The sequence below is a fragment of the Heteronotia binoei genome, chromosome 21 (genome assembly GCF_032191835.1).
Source record: "Heteronotia binoei isolate CCM8104 ecotype False Entrance Well chromosome 21, APGP_CSIRO_Hbin_v1, whole genome shotgun sequence".
Classification (NCBI taxonomy): Eukaryota; Metazoa; Chordata; class Lepidosauria; order Squamata; family Gekkonidae; genus Heteronotia; species Heteronotia binoei.
In genome coordinates this window covers 149396912-149412908 of record NC_083243.1, presented here as the reverse complement: position 1 = coordinate 149412908, position 15997 = coordinate 149396912, and the positions used below count along the sequence as shown (strand labels likewise).

The 15997-nt window shown below is 39.8% G+C and overlaps 1 protein-coding gene across 18 annotated transcripts in view; it reads left to right on the top strand.

Annotated features, from left to right (window-relative positions):
- SOX6 (SRY-box transcription factor 6) overlaps nt 1–15997 on the top strand; it is an 841142-nt gene that overhangs the window by 712684 nt on the left and 112461 nt on the right. For all 18 annotated transcript variants that reach the window (XM_060261709.1, XM_060261715.1, XM_060261714.1 and 15 more), the window contains 2 exons: nt 5926–6075; nt 11118–11298. In XM_060261709.1, coding sequence (XP_060117692.1) covers nt 5926–6075; nt 11118–11298 — 331 coding nt within the window. The remainder of the gene's footprint in view (nt 1–5925; nt 6076–11117; nt 11299–15997) is intronic.

The window sequence follows — 15997 nt, the reverse complement described above, 5'->3', positions numbered from 1 at the left end:
TATGAAAGTTATATATGTAACACAGTCAACTATGTGAGTTATTCCTTGATGTTGTAGGAAGGCAGTGAGATGACTATACATATGTGACTCACCCTCTAGCGTTTTGCTGTATTTTGCCTTGGTTACTAATAGGTGCCCTCTATAACTCTGCAGTCTTTGCAAATAGGTCCACAAAATTGCGAGTCCAAACAATGTGTTTCTAAGCTTGTCTGGCTGTACTTGTACTTGTGCTGACTCATTGGTGCTACTACACAAAGAAGGGATTCTTGCTTTCCTGATAGAAGGCACAGCACACCATTATTGACAAATTTTGTATAATATTTCTGTCAATCTTTATGGAGTGATTATCAGTAATGATCACAAATCAATCACAGCCAGAAAGATAGTTAGAATGGCCCATGCAGTGTTCAGTGATGTCTGAAACTGACAACTGACTCAGGATCCTACCTCCAGAAGAAGAAGGTGGAAATGAAAGTATTAAATGTCAAGGCTTGGATACTGGGAAAGAGACTGAATTGACAATTTGAGGCCATTGACACTGCCAGTGGGAGTTAATAGTTACCCCAGTCAGAAAAGAAACCAATTTGGCTTTTGCCTTCTCTGCATCAGTCTGAGTTTTATATATATATGTGCTGGCATTGTACTTAATTATAGATCTCATTAAACAAGCAATTGCTTATAGAAGTTAAAGGTGGTCTTTAAAGTGTCACAGAACTCTTAGAGCACTTTTGCCCATTTTCAGTCAGGTTTGGTCTTAAATACTGTAAAAGCAAGGTGGGATTGCTTTAAAGAGGGCACATTCAGATGGGCTGTTTAAACTGCACAGTGCACTTGGATCAGATTTTGAATTTCAGGTGGTGCCATGTTTTCTCATTTTGGGGTGCCTCTCTCAGATTTATCACCCTATTGTTATATTGAAAAACTGTTTCGCTTAATAAAACACAGAGAAATGATGAAAAAAAATAAAGTGGCTCATTATGAAACGCTGCAAACAGTTTAGACTTGTACATGGGAGATTGCTTTACTTCCTTCATTTTTGTTATAATTGCAAAAGAAACTATTTGTTATCCAGTTGTTTCGTAATGATTTTATTGCATGATTGTTGTTTCATTTTCATAATTTTGTTCCATTATTCTAATGGAAGACCTCCATTTTTTAGTATTCCCCTAGGACACACACAATGCCACATTTCAGACAAATAGAATAAAGAGGTTCCCTTTTTGAGGCAGTGAAAGGGATCCATGTTTACCAGTAAAAACTATGGAAGGTAGCACTGCCAGAACACCAGACTGGCAGAACTACTATTCTGAAACAATATACTTTTTTTAAAAAATTGCTTTTTCAGGCCAAAAATATTGACTCTAACCATATATGTGGAGTGTTTTGAGCTTCTCATTTTTTCTGCCCTTTCCTCAGAGTGCTGTTTCTCAAATCTGTTGTTCTTCTCCTTTAATCCTGGAACTTTGAACTATTTGTTTTCTTTTATCATTAACATCAACATCAAATTCAAGTGTTAATAAGAATACTATGCACATGTCTCTTTCTACTCTTTTTCAGTTTATCATAAGTCTTTATTTTTAACCTCATTTTTTCTATGCATTTCTTGTTATATAGTTGTAATATATACACTTAAATGTTGGGTTGATATTAAAAGGTTGTCTGTTTCACTGTCTATGCAACTGATGTAGCTTTCAATTCTGTATCTATAAAAGTATGAAAGTTTTAGTTCTTGTACTGATCTTATAACTTTGTTGCCTTAGCCATTAAACTTTCATTTTACAAATGAGTATCAAAAAGGAGGAAATATTTAGAGCTCTTTTAAATGTATTATTAGACAAAAGAATTGCAATGCCTGGATTTCTAACATAACTTAAAATCTGTAATTTTGGCTGAGGGCTAATAATTTTTGTAATTGTTAGTCAAAAGAGGTACAGAGTTAATATTTCTATGGAAAATACTTATATAAAAGTGTTCAAAGAAAACAATGTTTTTTATGCATCTTCCTTTAAAAAGTGTCTTTCTGGGCTTGCCTCTAAATTCTTCACTGGTTTCACCAACAGTGTAAAGTTACTAAAATACCAATTAAAGTCATAGTTTGGAAACTTGGTTTAATAATTTTGACTAGTATTTCAGCCATTGAAACTAGACTTGCCAGCAGTGCTTGGTGAGGTCATGTTCCTCAGCAACCCCAGAATCATATCAGGCATACTGAAGAACATTGATGTGAGAGCTATCTTCAGTCACCAACATAATATTTTGGATAATGAGATAAACGGTTTGAGAAATTATAGTGTATTTGAACCATTCCTACATTTGCCTGGTGTTAGTTATAGGAAAACCAGATCAAACAGAATCTACCCTGCTTCTGAATAGAATACTGTACTAGTTTGGCCTTGTACCTTTCCAAGTTTCTATGCTAAGGATGCAATTATGCTTTCTGTCATTGAAGATGAAATGCATCCAAAAAGCATAACAGGAACAAATGACCCAGTTGCCTTAATTAAGTTTCCCATTGTAAAAGCCTGGATTATACCACACTGGGTAATAGACTTCTTTCCCTAAAACTATTCTAGGCTTATCTCTGTACTACAGAATGTCATATTTGTTTAGGATTACCAATTTCTGAATGTTGAAAATTCTGCTATGGGCAGGGCAATACCAGCCCAAATTGGCAGTGTCTGTGTGTGACTAAGTTATGCCCAATAAATCAGGAGAGGCTAAAGGCCTTCGATGCTGTTGCTTTTTACAGCATGAACTACACACTCAATATTAACTACCTTGGTTACATCTACATTACAACAATTCTCTGTTGTGTTTTCATTACCACTGTGAGTGCAGAGACCTTTGCAGTGGCAATAGGACTCCCACATACAAGTTTCCTCTGCACTTTACATGGTCACCTCTTCATGAGGTGACATGAACAGGAATCATGAAAACTTATACCTTACCACAAATTTTGTTAGTCTTCAAACGTGCTACTGGACTCTTAGTTTTTTTTGCTGCTACAGTCAGACTAACATGGGTACCCACTTTGGTTTTTTTCCTACTGGAATATGGGAATGAACCTGAGATGGTGTAGCTGGTGTTGCTAGATCTGGTGATTGTGTTGTTAGAGTGAATCTAGGGACATAGTTGGCATCTTGGTTTATTGCAGACCCTGATCCCAGAGTCTGTGTCTGGGTTACGAAAGGCATTGTTCTGGGTGAGAAGTTGTTTAAAGTTAGGAGTCTCTTTGGGCAAAAAAGGGGTTTGCCTCCCAATGCCTGATAGTGAGGAATATTGTTATCCAGCATAGGTTAGGTTCTTAATGATGTGTTGAACCAATTTGATCTGAGTTGTATGTGACTGTGAGTGGTGTTCTGTTGTTGTTTTGTTTGAACATTGTTACTTTTGCACCATAGCCAAGGGGTGCTGATAAGAAACTGGGCCCTGGCAGTAGTACAGCAATTATTCTTGCACAGCAGAGAGCTGGGAAATCTTAGTTCAAGTGAAGGAGCAAAAACAACAATATTTGTCTCAAGTATTCAGTTTCAGTAGATTCTTTAGGCATGTGATCTACTTGTCTAGGGACTGTATGGCATAGAAATAGAATGGAGCATGAACTGAAAGGTCAGTCCTGATCCATAAAGTGAAGGCTGTTTTCCTGAGCCCAGTGGTTTGAACACCTTTGAGAAACAACAACATAAAACCCTTGGTTTTTTTCCATTAAAGACCAGAGTTCTGATTGACCTTATGCATTCATTTGTCTAGCCACTGAGTCATTGAGCATATATAGTATTGTGTAACTTTCATTTCTTTGGAGGCTTGTTATATTAGAAAAATTGTTCCAAAGAAAGCAACAATTATGACATAAGCACATCTGGCTCTTGCAAATTATTCTTTATTACGCTTTCATTTAATTACATGTGCTGAAAGGTCTGCTTTTGATTACTGTAATTTTTTTTATTTGTCCATCTGAATGATAGTAATGTTGGAAATTACATACAAACCACCTGTTTTTTTCACTAATAAGGCAAATTTTATACAGATTTATGTGTGGGAGAAGGAATGGGATCTTCCGTTTTTAATGGTAGAATTGTTGCTGCTTCTAATTCAAGGTGAGGTTTGAAGGTTGGTTGCTGCATTGAAATTAAACCTGTTTTGTTAGTTCAGGAAACACTTCATATTTTTTGGGAATATATTACTTAATTTTGCATCTTCTAACAGAGTTCTGTTCAGCTTCTGAAAAGCTGAGGAAGTTAAATATAAGCTCCATGATAATACTTAAGATTGTACTTTTTGCTCCACTTTTGTAAGGGAGGATTTACACTATTCATATTAGCACTATGAAGTATTAGATATATAATTCCTTGCACTTACAGAGGAAATAAAATCTGTTGACTGCTTTACAGTGAAACAATATCAGCAGTCATTAATCCCAATTTGCTTCCAGGCACAATTCAAGGTGCTGATCCTGACCTTCAAAGCCCTGTACAGCTTGGGACTATAAGGCTGCCAATCCCCAGATGGGGGCAGGGGATCCCCCGGTTTGGAGGCCCTCCCCCCGCTTCAGGGTTATCAGAAAGCGGGGGGAGGGGAGGGAAATGTCTGCTGGGAACTCTTTTATTCCCTAGGGAGATTTATTCCCATAGAAAATAATAGAGAATTGATCTGTGGGTATCTGGGGCTCTTGGGGGGCTGATTTTTGAGGTAGAGGCACCAAATTTTCAGCAAAGCATCTAGTACCTCTCCCCAAAATACCCCCCAAGTTTCAGAAAAATTGGACCAGGGGGTCAAATTCTATGAGCCCCAAAAGAAGGTGCCCATATCCTTCATTATTTCCTATGGAAGGAACACATTGAAAAGGTGTGCTGTCCCTTTAAATGTGATGGCCAGAACTCCCTTTGGCGTTCAATTATGCTTGTCACAGCCTTGATCTTGGCTCCACCCCAAAGTCTCCTGGCTCCACCCCCAAAGTCTCCTGGCTCCACCCCCAAAGTTCCCAGATATTTCTTAAGTTGGACTTGGCAACCCTATGGGACTAACATAACTGAAGAACAACCTACTCCCTTTTGAATCTACTGGACCACTACAGTCATATTTGAAGGTCCTGTTTTGGGTACCCCACATTCCAGGATTAGGCAGGCAGTATGGCAGAGGGCCTTCTCAGTCATGGCAACAAAACTCTGGAACTCTCTCCCCAGGGACATTCATCTGTCCCCTTCTGTCGAAGACTCCCCCCCCCCCATTTGGTAATCTCTCAGTGATTCCTCTTTCTGGATGTTTTAGTCAAATCTTTTAACTCTGTGTTTTAATATGTATGTTTGTAGGTTAAGTTTAATGTTTTTAAAATGTGTTTTATTAGCCATGTTTTAAATGGTTGCCCACCTTGGGCCCCCCTGAAATTTAAGTGCATCTGTTGACTGATTTATAGACCTAATGGTTTTAATTATTAATTGCTGAATTGTTTTAATGGTTTTAAATGTTGTGCTCTGCCCTGAGTACGTTCTCGGGAAAGGGCGGAATATAAATTAACAACAATAAAAACAACAACAATGACAGAAAGATGGCAGTCAAATTTTGTAAATAAAATTTTATTTTATTAATGTTAGCAAAAAATTACCAATGGAAGTTAACTGGAATTCAGTATAATATCTGATAGATACTTGCAAATATTTTTATATTTGATGGGGTTGTAAGAGATGTTCTCTAATAACTAGGCTTGCCAAACCTATTTGATGATACCCTGGCTTATTTTATGGGAATCCAGATAACTCTAGTATCTTACTGAAGTCACTCTGATGGCCCCCAAGCTATGAATGTATGATCTCTTAAACCACACCTACTAGCAGCAAGGAGGGTGTCTCACCACCCCAGGATCCAAACTATTTCACCTACCACTTAGGAAGAATTTTTTTCTCTGACAAACTTATTTTGTTATTGCAGCAACTCTATGCAGCTCAGTTGGCCAGCATGCAGGTTTCACCTGGAGCCAAGATGCCCTCTACCCCTCAGCCACCAAACACAACAGTGGCACTTTCACCTACTGGGATGAAAAATGAAAAGAGAGGGACCAGTCCTTTAACTCAAATTAAGGTACTTCTTTTGGATTACCTCTATTTGAACTACTGATATACAATAACCTTTTGATTCATTCTCTTCTAGCATTTGTTTACATATTTGGGTGAGAAGAAGAATAATTTGTCACCTAGGATGATGCAAGACCTTTGTCTTCTTTGCTACCTTGAGGTAGCTAATTCTAGATACTCAAAGCCTTGCTTATAATATCAGAACTGAGATAATCTCTCTTTATTCAGTTGTGTAAATCCATCATATGTCAGTTCTGATACGCCATTTAACAGATCCCTGCATTTATCTACAGCATTGTGATCTGCAGCCACCAGGTAATAACAATCCTGCTGTTGTTTCTGTGACCACTTACCAGGAATGGCAAGCCTCTGATCTTTCCAGCCTACTGTAGTATCTAATTTCCTCCTTGAACATCTAAATATATCAGAGGTTGATTTGACTAGGCAGTGCTTTTTTTTGTAGCAGGAACTCATTTGCATATTAGGCCACATCCCCCTGATGTAGCCAATCCTCCAAGAGCTTACAGGGCTCATATTCCAGGGCCTACTGTAAGCTCTTGGAAAACTGGTTACATCAGGGGTGTGTGACCTAATATGCAAATGAGTTCCCGTTACAAAAAAAGCCCTGTGACTAGGTAAATCATTATTAGAGAATAAAGTGTAATATAAACTTTCTATCAATTCCAGTTATTAAAGCAGGCTTTTTACCAGTTTCAGTCATTCAGTATTACATTGTTGTTTGTAAGTGAACATGAATTAAACACTGAAATATAAATCCCATATGGTCTTCCAAGCTTCATTACCAAGCAAGGACAGCATAAAAAATCTCTGTGATTGACAAGTTGCATGAGCCAGTGGTGCAGCCACTCTGTGAGGTCCTATGTTTAATATAACCTGGGCAAGATATGCTAGGCATGTGATTGTAACACTAGCATGATTGCATAAATCTTATTAATATTGCATGGTAGCCCATGCTAAGATGTGGTTAGGAATTGGCCTTAAGTGTGGGAGATGGCAAAGGAAACCACACCCCTTCTACTCATTTAACACATTGATCATTAAATCAATAGAAGCCTCAAATAAAAAGGAGGGTGTCTAGAGGGGGAAAAAATAGACCATCACTGCGGATTGATTGGGAGAAAAAAAGATATGCCATGAGTGCAGATTGATTGGACCCTTGTTGATGTCACACTGTTGTTGGTATTTAGCTTGCTCCTATTTGGTTTTGATGTATTGTCAAAAGCTCATGCATGCTTAATTGTCACTGCCTTAGAACTAGGAGGGTTCAGGGTGGGAGTTGGCAGCAGCAACAGCATGCAACTACCAAGCCTTCTCCTTTCTAGTATTTTGTAGGCAGCCCGAATATGCTTGTTTATTTAGATTGAGATCCCACCATTCTGAGGATACAGTTTTTTACAAAGTGAAACACTGACTGATTTTCCACTCACCTTATGCCGCTCTCACATTCGTCTTCTCAGCGGGGCTCCTGATTTCACACTATCTGCCCCAGGGCTGTAGCAAGCGTCGGCGTTTTCATGCAGCAAACAGAAACCACTAAAAACCAGTTTCTGTTTGCTGTGCAAAAACACCAATGTTTGCTGCAGCCCTGGGGCAAATAATGTGCAATCGGAAGGAAGCTCCGCTGAGAAGATGAATGTGAGAGCGGTGTAAAGTGAGTGGGAAATCGGTCACTGTTTATATAATCTCTATTTACCTTAAATTAGGGAATATAGCCAATGAGAAATATCCTACTTGTTGAACTGCAAACAGTATTAATCCTTAACAAGAAATGGAATCCCTCCTTTTTTGAGTTATACATTCATCAGACATAGAAAGGAGCTGGTCAGCCTTTCTGTTCTATCAGATATATCTGTTCATAGTGCTGGCAAATAGTATCCTTCTTTGGAGCTTAAGGTTTCTTTCAGCCTTTAATTTCTGTGATTTTGTAGTGCAACCACTGCCTTCTGATGATGTGCTAGAAGTTATGTAAGGTCTTTTTGTATTGAAAAATGTTCAGGAGGTAAAAGAACTAAAGAGCCAACTCCAGTTCTCTAGCTGCTGGGAGGACAGAATATAAATTGAAATAATAAATAAATAGCTAGTAGCCTCATCAAAGAGAGCTAGACTATCCTTGTTTTAAAGGAAAGTATACAAATCAAGACATTTGTCTGTGACAATATCACATGTTCCTGCTAATGCTTAAAAGAGACATTTGTATACAAGCATCCCACATTCTTGGTTAGATGCCTCAGTGTATAGCTAGGAACATTGTAAGTGTCCAAGAAAAAGGCAGATCCACCTTTCCATTTGTCATTTGACAATCCACACTGAGCTTGGCAAGCTGCCCAACCCATGTGGGTCCAACAACCCCTCCCCTCCTTCAACCATGTGGACTAGGGAACATGAACAAGAGCCCTTGCATGTAGGGACTATCGGATCAGATGTAATGAAATGAGACATCTAAATTTCCAAAGCAACAGCTGTGTGGATATGCCCAAGAAATTTTTGACAAGCCATCATCATTTCCCCCAGTGCATTACTATTATCTCCCTAGGACTGACCAAGGGGCTACATTTCCAGCGACTTCTACAAAATATGAAACAATACATCTATGGCAATTGAACAGCAATAACATCAGACATAGGAGGAGTTCAGTGTTTTAAATAGCTACTTATTTGTTGCATTGGCCTATATAATACATTATATATGACAAGATATACCATGTAGAATCTTGACTTGACAGCAAGGAGAATGGCAATGATAAGATAATGGAGTGCATTATTGTATTCTTTCATATATTTCAAACCTTTGAAGTGTTCAGTGCTGTCTGCTGAAATATAGATGATGCACCCTTATATCCAGCATATCTCAGCTTTGGGCATATTTTAAATGAGAGCGCCATGTTACCAGGCTCTTTTCATTTTAATTACAGAAAATCAGTATTCTGCTATTCCAAAAATGCTGTGCCTGGCTGATTGCTAACAAGTTCAACACAGGGTACAATCTCTCCAATGAACAGGGCAAGGTTTCGTTGCAAAAGGGAGCAGTAGATCAAAAGAACAAGTTTCTTAGATTCCTTCTTTCCAAAAGTTTGATGTTTCTTAAGATTAGATGAGCTCAGAGTTTTCTCAGTGAGTTTTCCATCCTTGTTCTCTCTTTTCACTGACACAAAATGTTATACAGAGCAAATGGCACTTAAAATTGCAGGAATATATATATATATATATATATATATATATATATATATATTGCTTGTCTAAACTTGTACATATGCTGTAAATTAAAGAGAGATACGTTATTTTTTTAAAAAAAATAGTACATCATATTACTTATCTCAAATTCCACTTTAAGAACATTAAAATGAGTAGGATGTATAATATAAGAATAATGGACTGTTTTAAACAAAACTGTACAAATACTAAAGTGTTGTCTGCTGTCTGCAATACATTTTCTTTGCTTCTTTTCATACAATACACAGATATAGAAAACATTTAACTGGCTGCTTATGAGAGTTAGGGTCCTTAAGTCTTGCCTGTCTTACCTACATAACAAGATAACCAGTGATCCAGTTCTGTGCTTTGTAGATCTGAAGATACTGGCAGAAAAGTGTCTAAGAGGACAAATGCTACTGCACTAGTGCAGTGGCAGCAACTACCATCGCTGGCCCAGCTGTTCTGCCCAGCTCTTGCAGAGTATGGCAAAGGTGGGCAGGTTTTGCAGGGGAGGGTCTGCTTCTGCAGCTGTTGCTCATCTGTGCAAAACTGCACTGTCAAATTCTGATAGTAAATAAGTAAATATTGGAGTGTTACTATGACCAGCAGAGCAGAACTGCACTATCAAGCTGTTTTAACTTTTATAGAGGTCCCTCTTTAATAAAGGTAATCCCCTGTGCAAGCACCAGTCATTTCTGACTCTGGGGTGACGTTGCTTTCACAACATTTTCATGGCAGACTTTTTTCGGGGTGGTTTGCTCAGAGCTTTTTTTGTAGGAAAAAAACAACAGGAACTCATTTGCATGTTAAGCCACATCCCCTGATGTCACCATTGTTTCACACAGGGCTTTTTTGTAGAAAAAGTCCAGCAGGAACTCATTTGCATGTTAGGCCACACCCCTGACACCAAGCCACCCAGAACTGCATTCCTGTGTGTTCCTGCTCAAAAAAAGCCCTGGGTTTGCCATTGCCTTCCCCAGTCATTTACACTTTACCCCCAGCAAGCTGGGTACTCATTTTTCCAACCTTTGAAGGATGGAAGGCTGAGGCAACCATGAGCCGACTACCTGAACCCAGCTTCCGCTGGGATCAAACTCAGGCCGTGAGCAGAGCTTGGACTGCAGTGCTGCAGCTTAGCACTCTGCACCATGGGGCTCTTCAATAAAGTGGTGCTGTTTTATCTTCACTAACCCTTGTTCCTGCCATAGGATTTGACCATGTGCCATAAAATGTACTACCATTTCTTTCGTCCAGATCTTTGGTCAGGAACACAAATGAAATTCTGCAGAGACAAATTACACAGGATGTCATGTGCAAACATAAAGCTGCAACAGAGACTTGGATATTGAGGGATAAACTATTCTACATGCTTGTTAATATGTTTTTCTTTGTTTAATTTCACCTATATCTCCACTATTATCCCCCCTCACACGCACACACATAATCTGTTTTATAGTTTTAAGAAGTTTTTGAGTAGATACAACACAACTGAGCTGTTATAAAGTATTTTAAATAATTCTTTGTAAATGCCCTGGGTTAATTTAAATCTCAGAAAACACATTAAGAAATTAAGCAATAATACAAGCTAATTCAAATTTTAATTTGTCAAAAAGAATGATCCAGCCACATAGTTTATGTAAACAGAGGCACAGCATAAAGAAATTAATGAGGTTTTGCTTTCATGGAATCTTTAAGGAGTGTAGACAATTAGCTTCTTTTGTTATTATTACTGGAGAATCTGGCATTGTCTAGGAGGTGTAAAATAGCTGTGGCTTCCTAAGTGATAATGTGTTTCATTTGTCTTTTTCTAATAATTATTTACATTAAACTTTTCTAGGATGATGCTGCACAGCCACTGAATCTTTCAGCCCGACCCAAGACAGCTGAACCTGTCAAATCCCCGACGTCACCAACACAGAACCTATTCCCTACTAGTAAATCAAGCCCAGTGAATGTGGCTAATAAAAGTGGACTCCCCAGCCCTATTGGTGCAGCTCTGGGAAGAGGATCTTCTCTAGGTAAAGAAAGGAAGAAATGTGGATTATTTAGAACAGATAAGGACTAACTACTTCCCCCACACCCCAACTCAGTCGCATGATCAGCCAGTGTATATATATTTTAAAGGGTGCATGCTCAGGATCTCAGCAATGAACTGAATAACATTAAGTGATCCTGAGCATTTTCTTTTGATTAATAATGTAAGAAATGCTTTGATGGATCATACATTTAGACTGCCATCTTTTGCAAGAATCCCAGCAACCAGCAGGTACTAATTGGAAGTACAAAGCAGTCTACTTTACACTCCTGATTTTGAAAGGGAAAGTGTGGTACTATGAGAGCATTGATTTCTAAAGGTGTGCTTCTGAATCATTTTCTTGAGATCCTTGTGTTTGATTTAGCACATCCTGTCCCACACAACAGTCATATACCGTTCAACAACAGCTCCTGTCCTTTTCTCAGTTATCTTCACAACAGCCTGGAGTGGTGCAGTCCACACAGGAAAGGACCCACAAAACATAGACTTTTAATCCTGGTTCAGCCATGTCCCCAAACTGATTTTCTACAATAGAATCATAGAATCATAAACTCATAGAGTTGGTTTGTATGATTCTATGATTCAAGCTTAGAATGTCAGTTTGGGACAGGGCTGAACCAGGATTAAAGGTCTAGTGCGGAATGCCTCATAGTCTTGTGACAGCTTGGGTTTTTGCTTCTGTGCAAAATCACGTTTCTAAGTTTACCAATAAGGGGGCGGGGGGGGGGAGGGAGATCTGCTAACAGTCATTTTGTCCTGTCTTTCAGAAGTGATTCCTGTAAAGTTTATTATATAGGGTTTACCTTGGAACACCAGATAAAGTAACATAAGCAATATAAACCATGTTTCTTTACAAGCGCTATGAGAGCCAGTTTGGTGTAGTGGTTAAGTGTGCGGACTCTTATCTGGGAGAACCAGGTTTGATTCCACACTCTTCCACTGGCACCTGCTGGAGTGACCTGTTCTGCTCAAGAGCAGTTTCTGTCAGAGCCCTCTCAGCCCCACCTATCTCATATGGGGAAGGAAAGGGAAAGGCCCTGAGAGTCCTTCAGGTAGTAAAAGAAAGGAAAGATCCCCTGAGCAAGCACCAGTCATTTCCGACTCTGGGGTGATGTTGCTTTCATGTTTTCATGGCAGACATTTTACGGGGTGGTTTGCCATTGGTAAAGGGCAGGGTATAAATCCAATTTCTTCTTCTCTTCTATAACTGGATATTAAGCGATTGGCTTTTGGTACCCTAATCCTCCATCTGTTCCATCATTGTTCTTCCTTTTCAGACTGTTGTAGGGTGTTCCTAAAATTGGACAATAGAAACTGGAGCTGGAGAAACTCTGGCTGTATCTTCTCTTGTATTTGCCATGCTCTTAAAGAGCCAAGTCCAGTTCTCCGGCAAGTAGTTTTGAGCATTGACAGACCACGTGAACATATTTAGGCTCATGTAACTGAAAGAATTTATATTTATTTTCTTGTCTTATAGGAGTCTCCAAAATGTTGGTTGGGATAAGAATGTAAAATTATTATATAGTTGACAGCACAATAAGCTGCAAAAAAAAAATCTAAAATTCCTTAAGTCTTCTTTTTTTGGTTTGGGATAAAAGTTTTTAAGGATGCTGTTGGCTTTCTGCCACTCCCTACTACTGATTCTCATTTATATAATGAATTACTGTGCAAGACTGCCATACCCAAAGCTACAATCAATATTATAAAGTAATACTTTAATATTGGTATAAGGAAAGGAAAGGTCCAACTCTGGGGTGACGTTGCTTTTACAATGTTTTCACGGCAGACTTTTGTTACGGGGTGGGTTCCTATTGCCTTCCCCAGTCATCTACACTTTCCCCCCAGCAAGCTGGGTACTCATTTTACCGACCTCAGAAGGATGGAAGGCTGAGTCAACCTCGAGCCAGCTATCTGAAAACCCAGCTTTTACGAGGATCAAACTCAGGTCGTGAGCAGAGCTTAGTAGTGCAGCTTTAACATTCTGCGCCACGGGGCTCTTAATGTTGGTATAAACACCTGAACTTATTATCACAAATGTTAGGGAAACATTTCCCATAATGTAATACTGAAATTCAGTGTAGATGTTGCAGAACAAATGCTACAATTTTGTTGCTTCTTCCACTGATAGCTTTCCAGCTGAGTCTAAATCTAAAAACTCATGTCCCCGCAGTTAGAAATCAATCTTAGAAAAGAAGCAGCACGAAGAATACAATGCACAAAGAAGTCAGTTCAGAAGGTCTTAACACATATTTTTTTTCCTGCAAGCATGTAAAGTTGCATTCCTAAAAACACTTAGTGTTAAGTCCCGTTAAACTGAGTAGTGGAGAGAGGGCAGGAGTAGCAAAGGAAATAGTGCACCATCCTTAGCATTTGGAAAAGTGGGTTCTAGTGCATGAAAATTTGATCTTGAATAAATGCCCTTAGTCCAAGAGTAGTCTGTAGATCCTGGTGTGACTCATGGCTACCAGATTTACAGAGCAATCTTAAGAACACTTACCTGGGATTAAGCCCAATCATTGCCGTGGGATTTATTTCTACGTAAACCTGCATAGTCCACTGACCAACACCAGACTAAAGGTAACCAACAGACTACAGGTAATTTTATTAATTATTAATTTGCACCAGAGAAAAAAACTTACCAAAAAAGCAGATAACGGACTAAAAGGTACAGATAAGAAGCAAGATTTTTACACAAGTCTCCATCACATACAAATAATTGTCATTGACTTTCTGTGCCTTTTTAAAGGGATCTCACCACCCTTTGCCAGTGTTCTCTTCTCTGTCCAGCAGAGTACCACCTTCCATGTTCTCAAAGCTCTTGCCTCAGACCACAAAATCAAGGAGTTTTTAAGGCACTAAGGAGGCATCTAGTGTAGCATGCAGACAACTCATGAACATGAGAACATAAGAGAAGCCATGTTGGATCAGGCCAATGGTTCATTCAGTCCAACACTCTGTGAGTCACACAGTGGCCAAAAAACCCAGATGCCATCAGGAGGTCCATTAGTGGGGCCAGGACACTAGAAGTCCTCACACTGTTGCCCCTCCCAAGCACTAAGATGCCTCTGGATAGGACTTGGAGAGAGAGAATAAAAAGGCACCCATTCAGACCAAATGCTTTGGGTTCTTCTGTAGGATACAAAAATCGACTGGACTCCAAGGTTGATACCTCCCTTCTTTAAAGCCTTTAATTGTAAATGGAGAAAGAAAGCCCAGCTCTGAGGATAACCTCATCTCTCTTCCCATCAAACAAACAGACAGGCTGGGTGGATGGCTGACCAATCACTACACTTCATGGGCAAAGCAGGTCTTGCTCTGAGTGGCCCGGTGTGGAATGAGGTCTTTAAGTCTTGCTTGAACTGAGGAAGAAGAAACATACACATAGAATTCCCCATCTTCTGTGCCCAGAAAGCCCCAGCTACTCTTACTGCTGCCCACTAAAGCATGCTGGCAGTGTTTTTAATTACTAAGTCTGCTAGGACAAGGTTCCCCAACCCCTGGGCCAGGGACTGGTACCGGGCTGCAGCCTGTTTGAAATGGGCTGCACAGCCTTTCTGCCCTGCCCCCCGCGGTGCCTCCTCCTTCTGTTTTCACCATTTTATGGCCGGGGAAGGGGCTGTGAAGCGCCTCCCGGGCCAACCCCCCCACCAATCAGCTGATAGACTGGGAAAACTGCCACAGCAGTGGTGAAGGATGCTGCCCTTGCCTCTTCCCCAAGTGAGAAAGAGGCAAGGGCAGCGTTGCTCGCCGCTGCTTCAGCGGTTTTCCTGCCTGATCAGCTGATCGGCAGGGGGGGGTCAGCCTGGGAGGGGCTTCATGGCACTTTCCCTGGCCTTAAAATGGTGAAAACGAGAAGGGGGAGGACGAGGAGGTGAGACTGCATGGAGGGGGCAAAGGAGGGAGGAGGGAAATGGGGGAGGAGGAGGCACTGTGGGGGGCCAAATTGGGTGCCCCCACTCTGTTGGCCTTGGGGCTGTGGTTGGTGGGCCGGCCCTGGGGCCAAAAAGATTGGGGATCACTGTGCTAGGAGACTGATCTGGATACATACTAGGAGGGTGTGAGCCTCCTCCCATCTTGTACTAAAGGATGTCAAGTTGTTCCCATCCTCCAAGCCTCCTCACAGTCACTGTTTCAGCTGACTTCTTATTGGTACAGCATACTAACTCATACCAGCTTATCCTCACCGCTGTTTCTGGTGTAAACATAGACACCCCTTCAAAATATTATTATTATTATTACTGCTGCTGCTGCTGCTACTACTACTACTACTACTACTATTATTACTTCTCTACAATGGAATCCCTCTGTGAAAGGAATGAGAGTTTGTTTCATGCTAAAACCTGCTGGTATTTTTAAAAGTATCTGATCATGGTAGAATAAAAATATTGTGTCTCAGTTTATTTGCAGTTTTGGACTTATATTAATGTGATAACTCTTGTATTCTCACCCATGCTGTAACATGCCATTCCATGACTAAAATGTGTAGAATCCAGAGTTATTCAGTCACAATGAAACAACAATTAAAATATGAATATTATTGAAATGGATATCTGTATTTTGGTAGTTCGTTTATATTCCATTTTAAAACGTCTTATTTGGACCCCGTGGCTTAGAAAATCATTATTTTCTTAGTAATAAATGGAAGTTGGTGTGTTTGTGTGAGAGAAACTGTTTTCTTATGA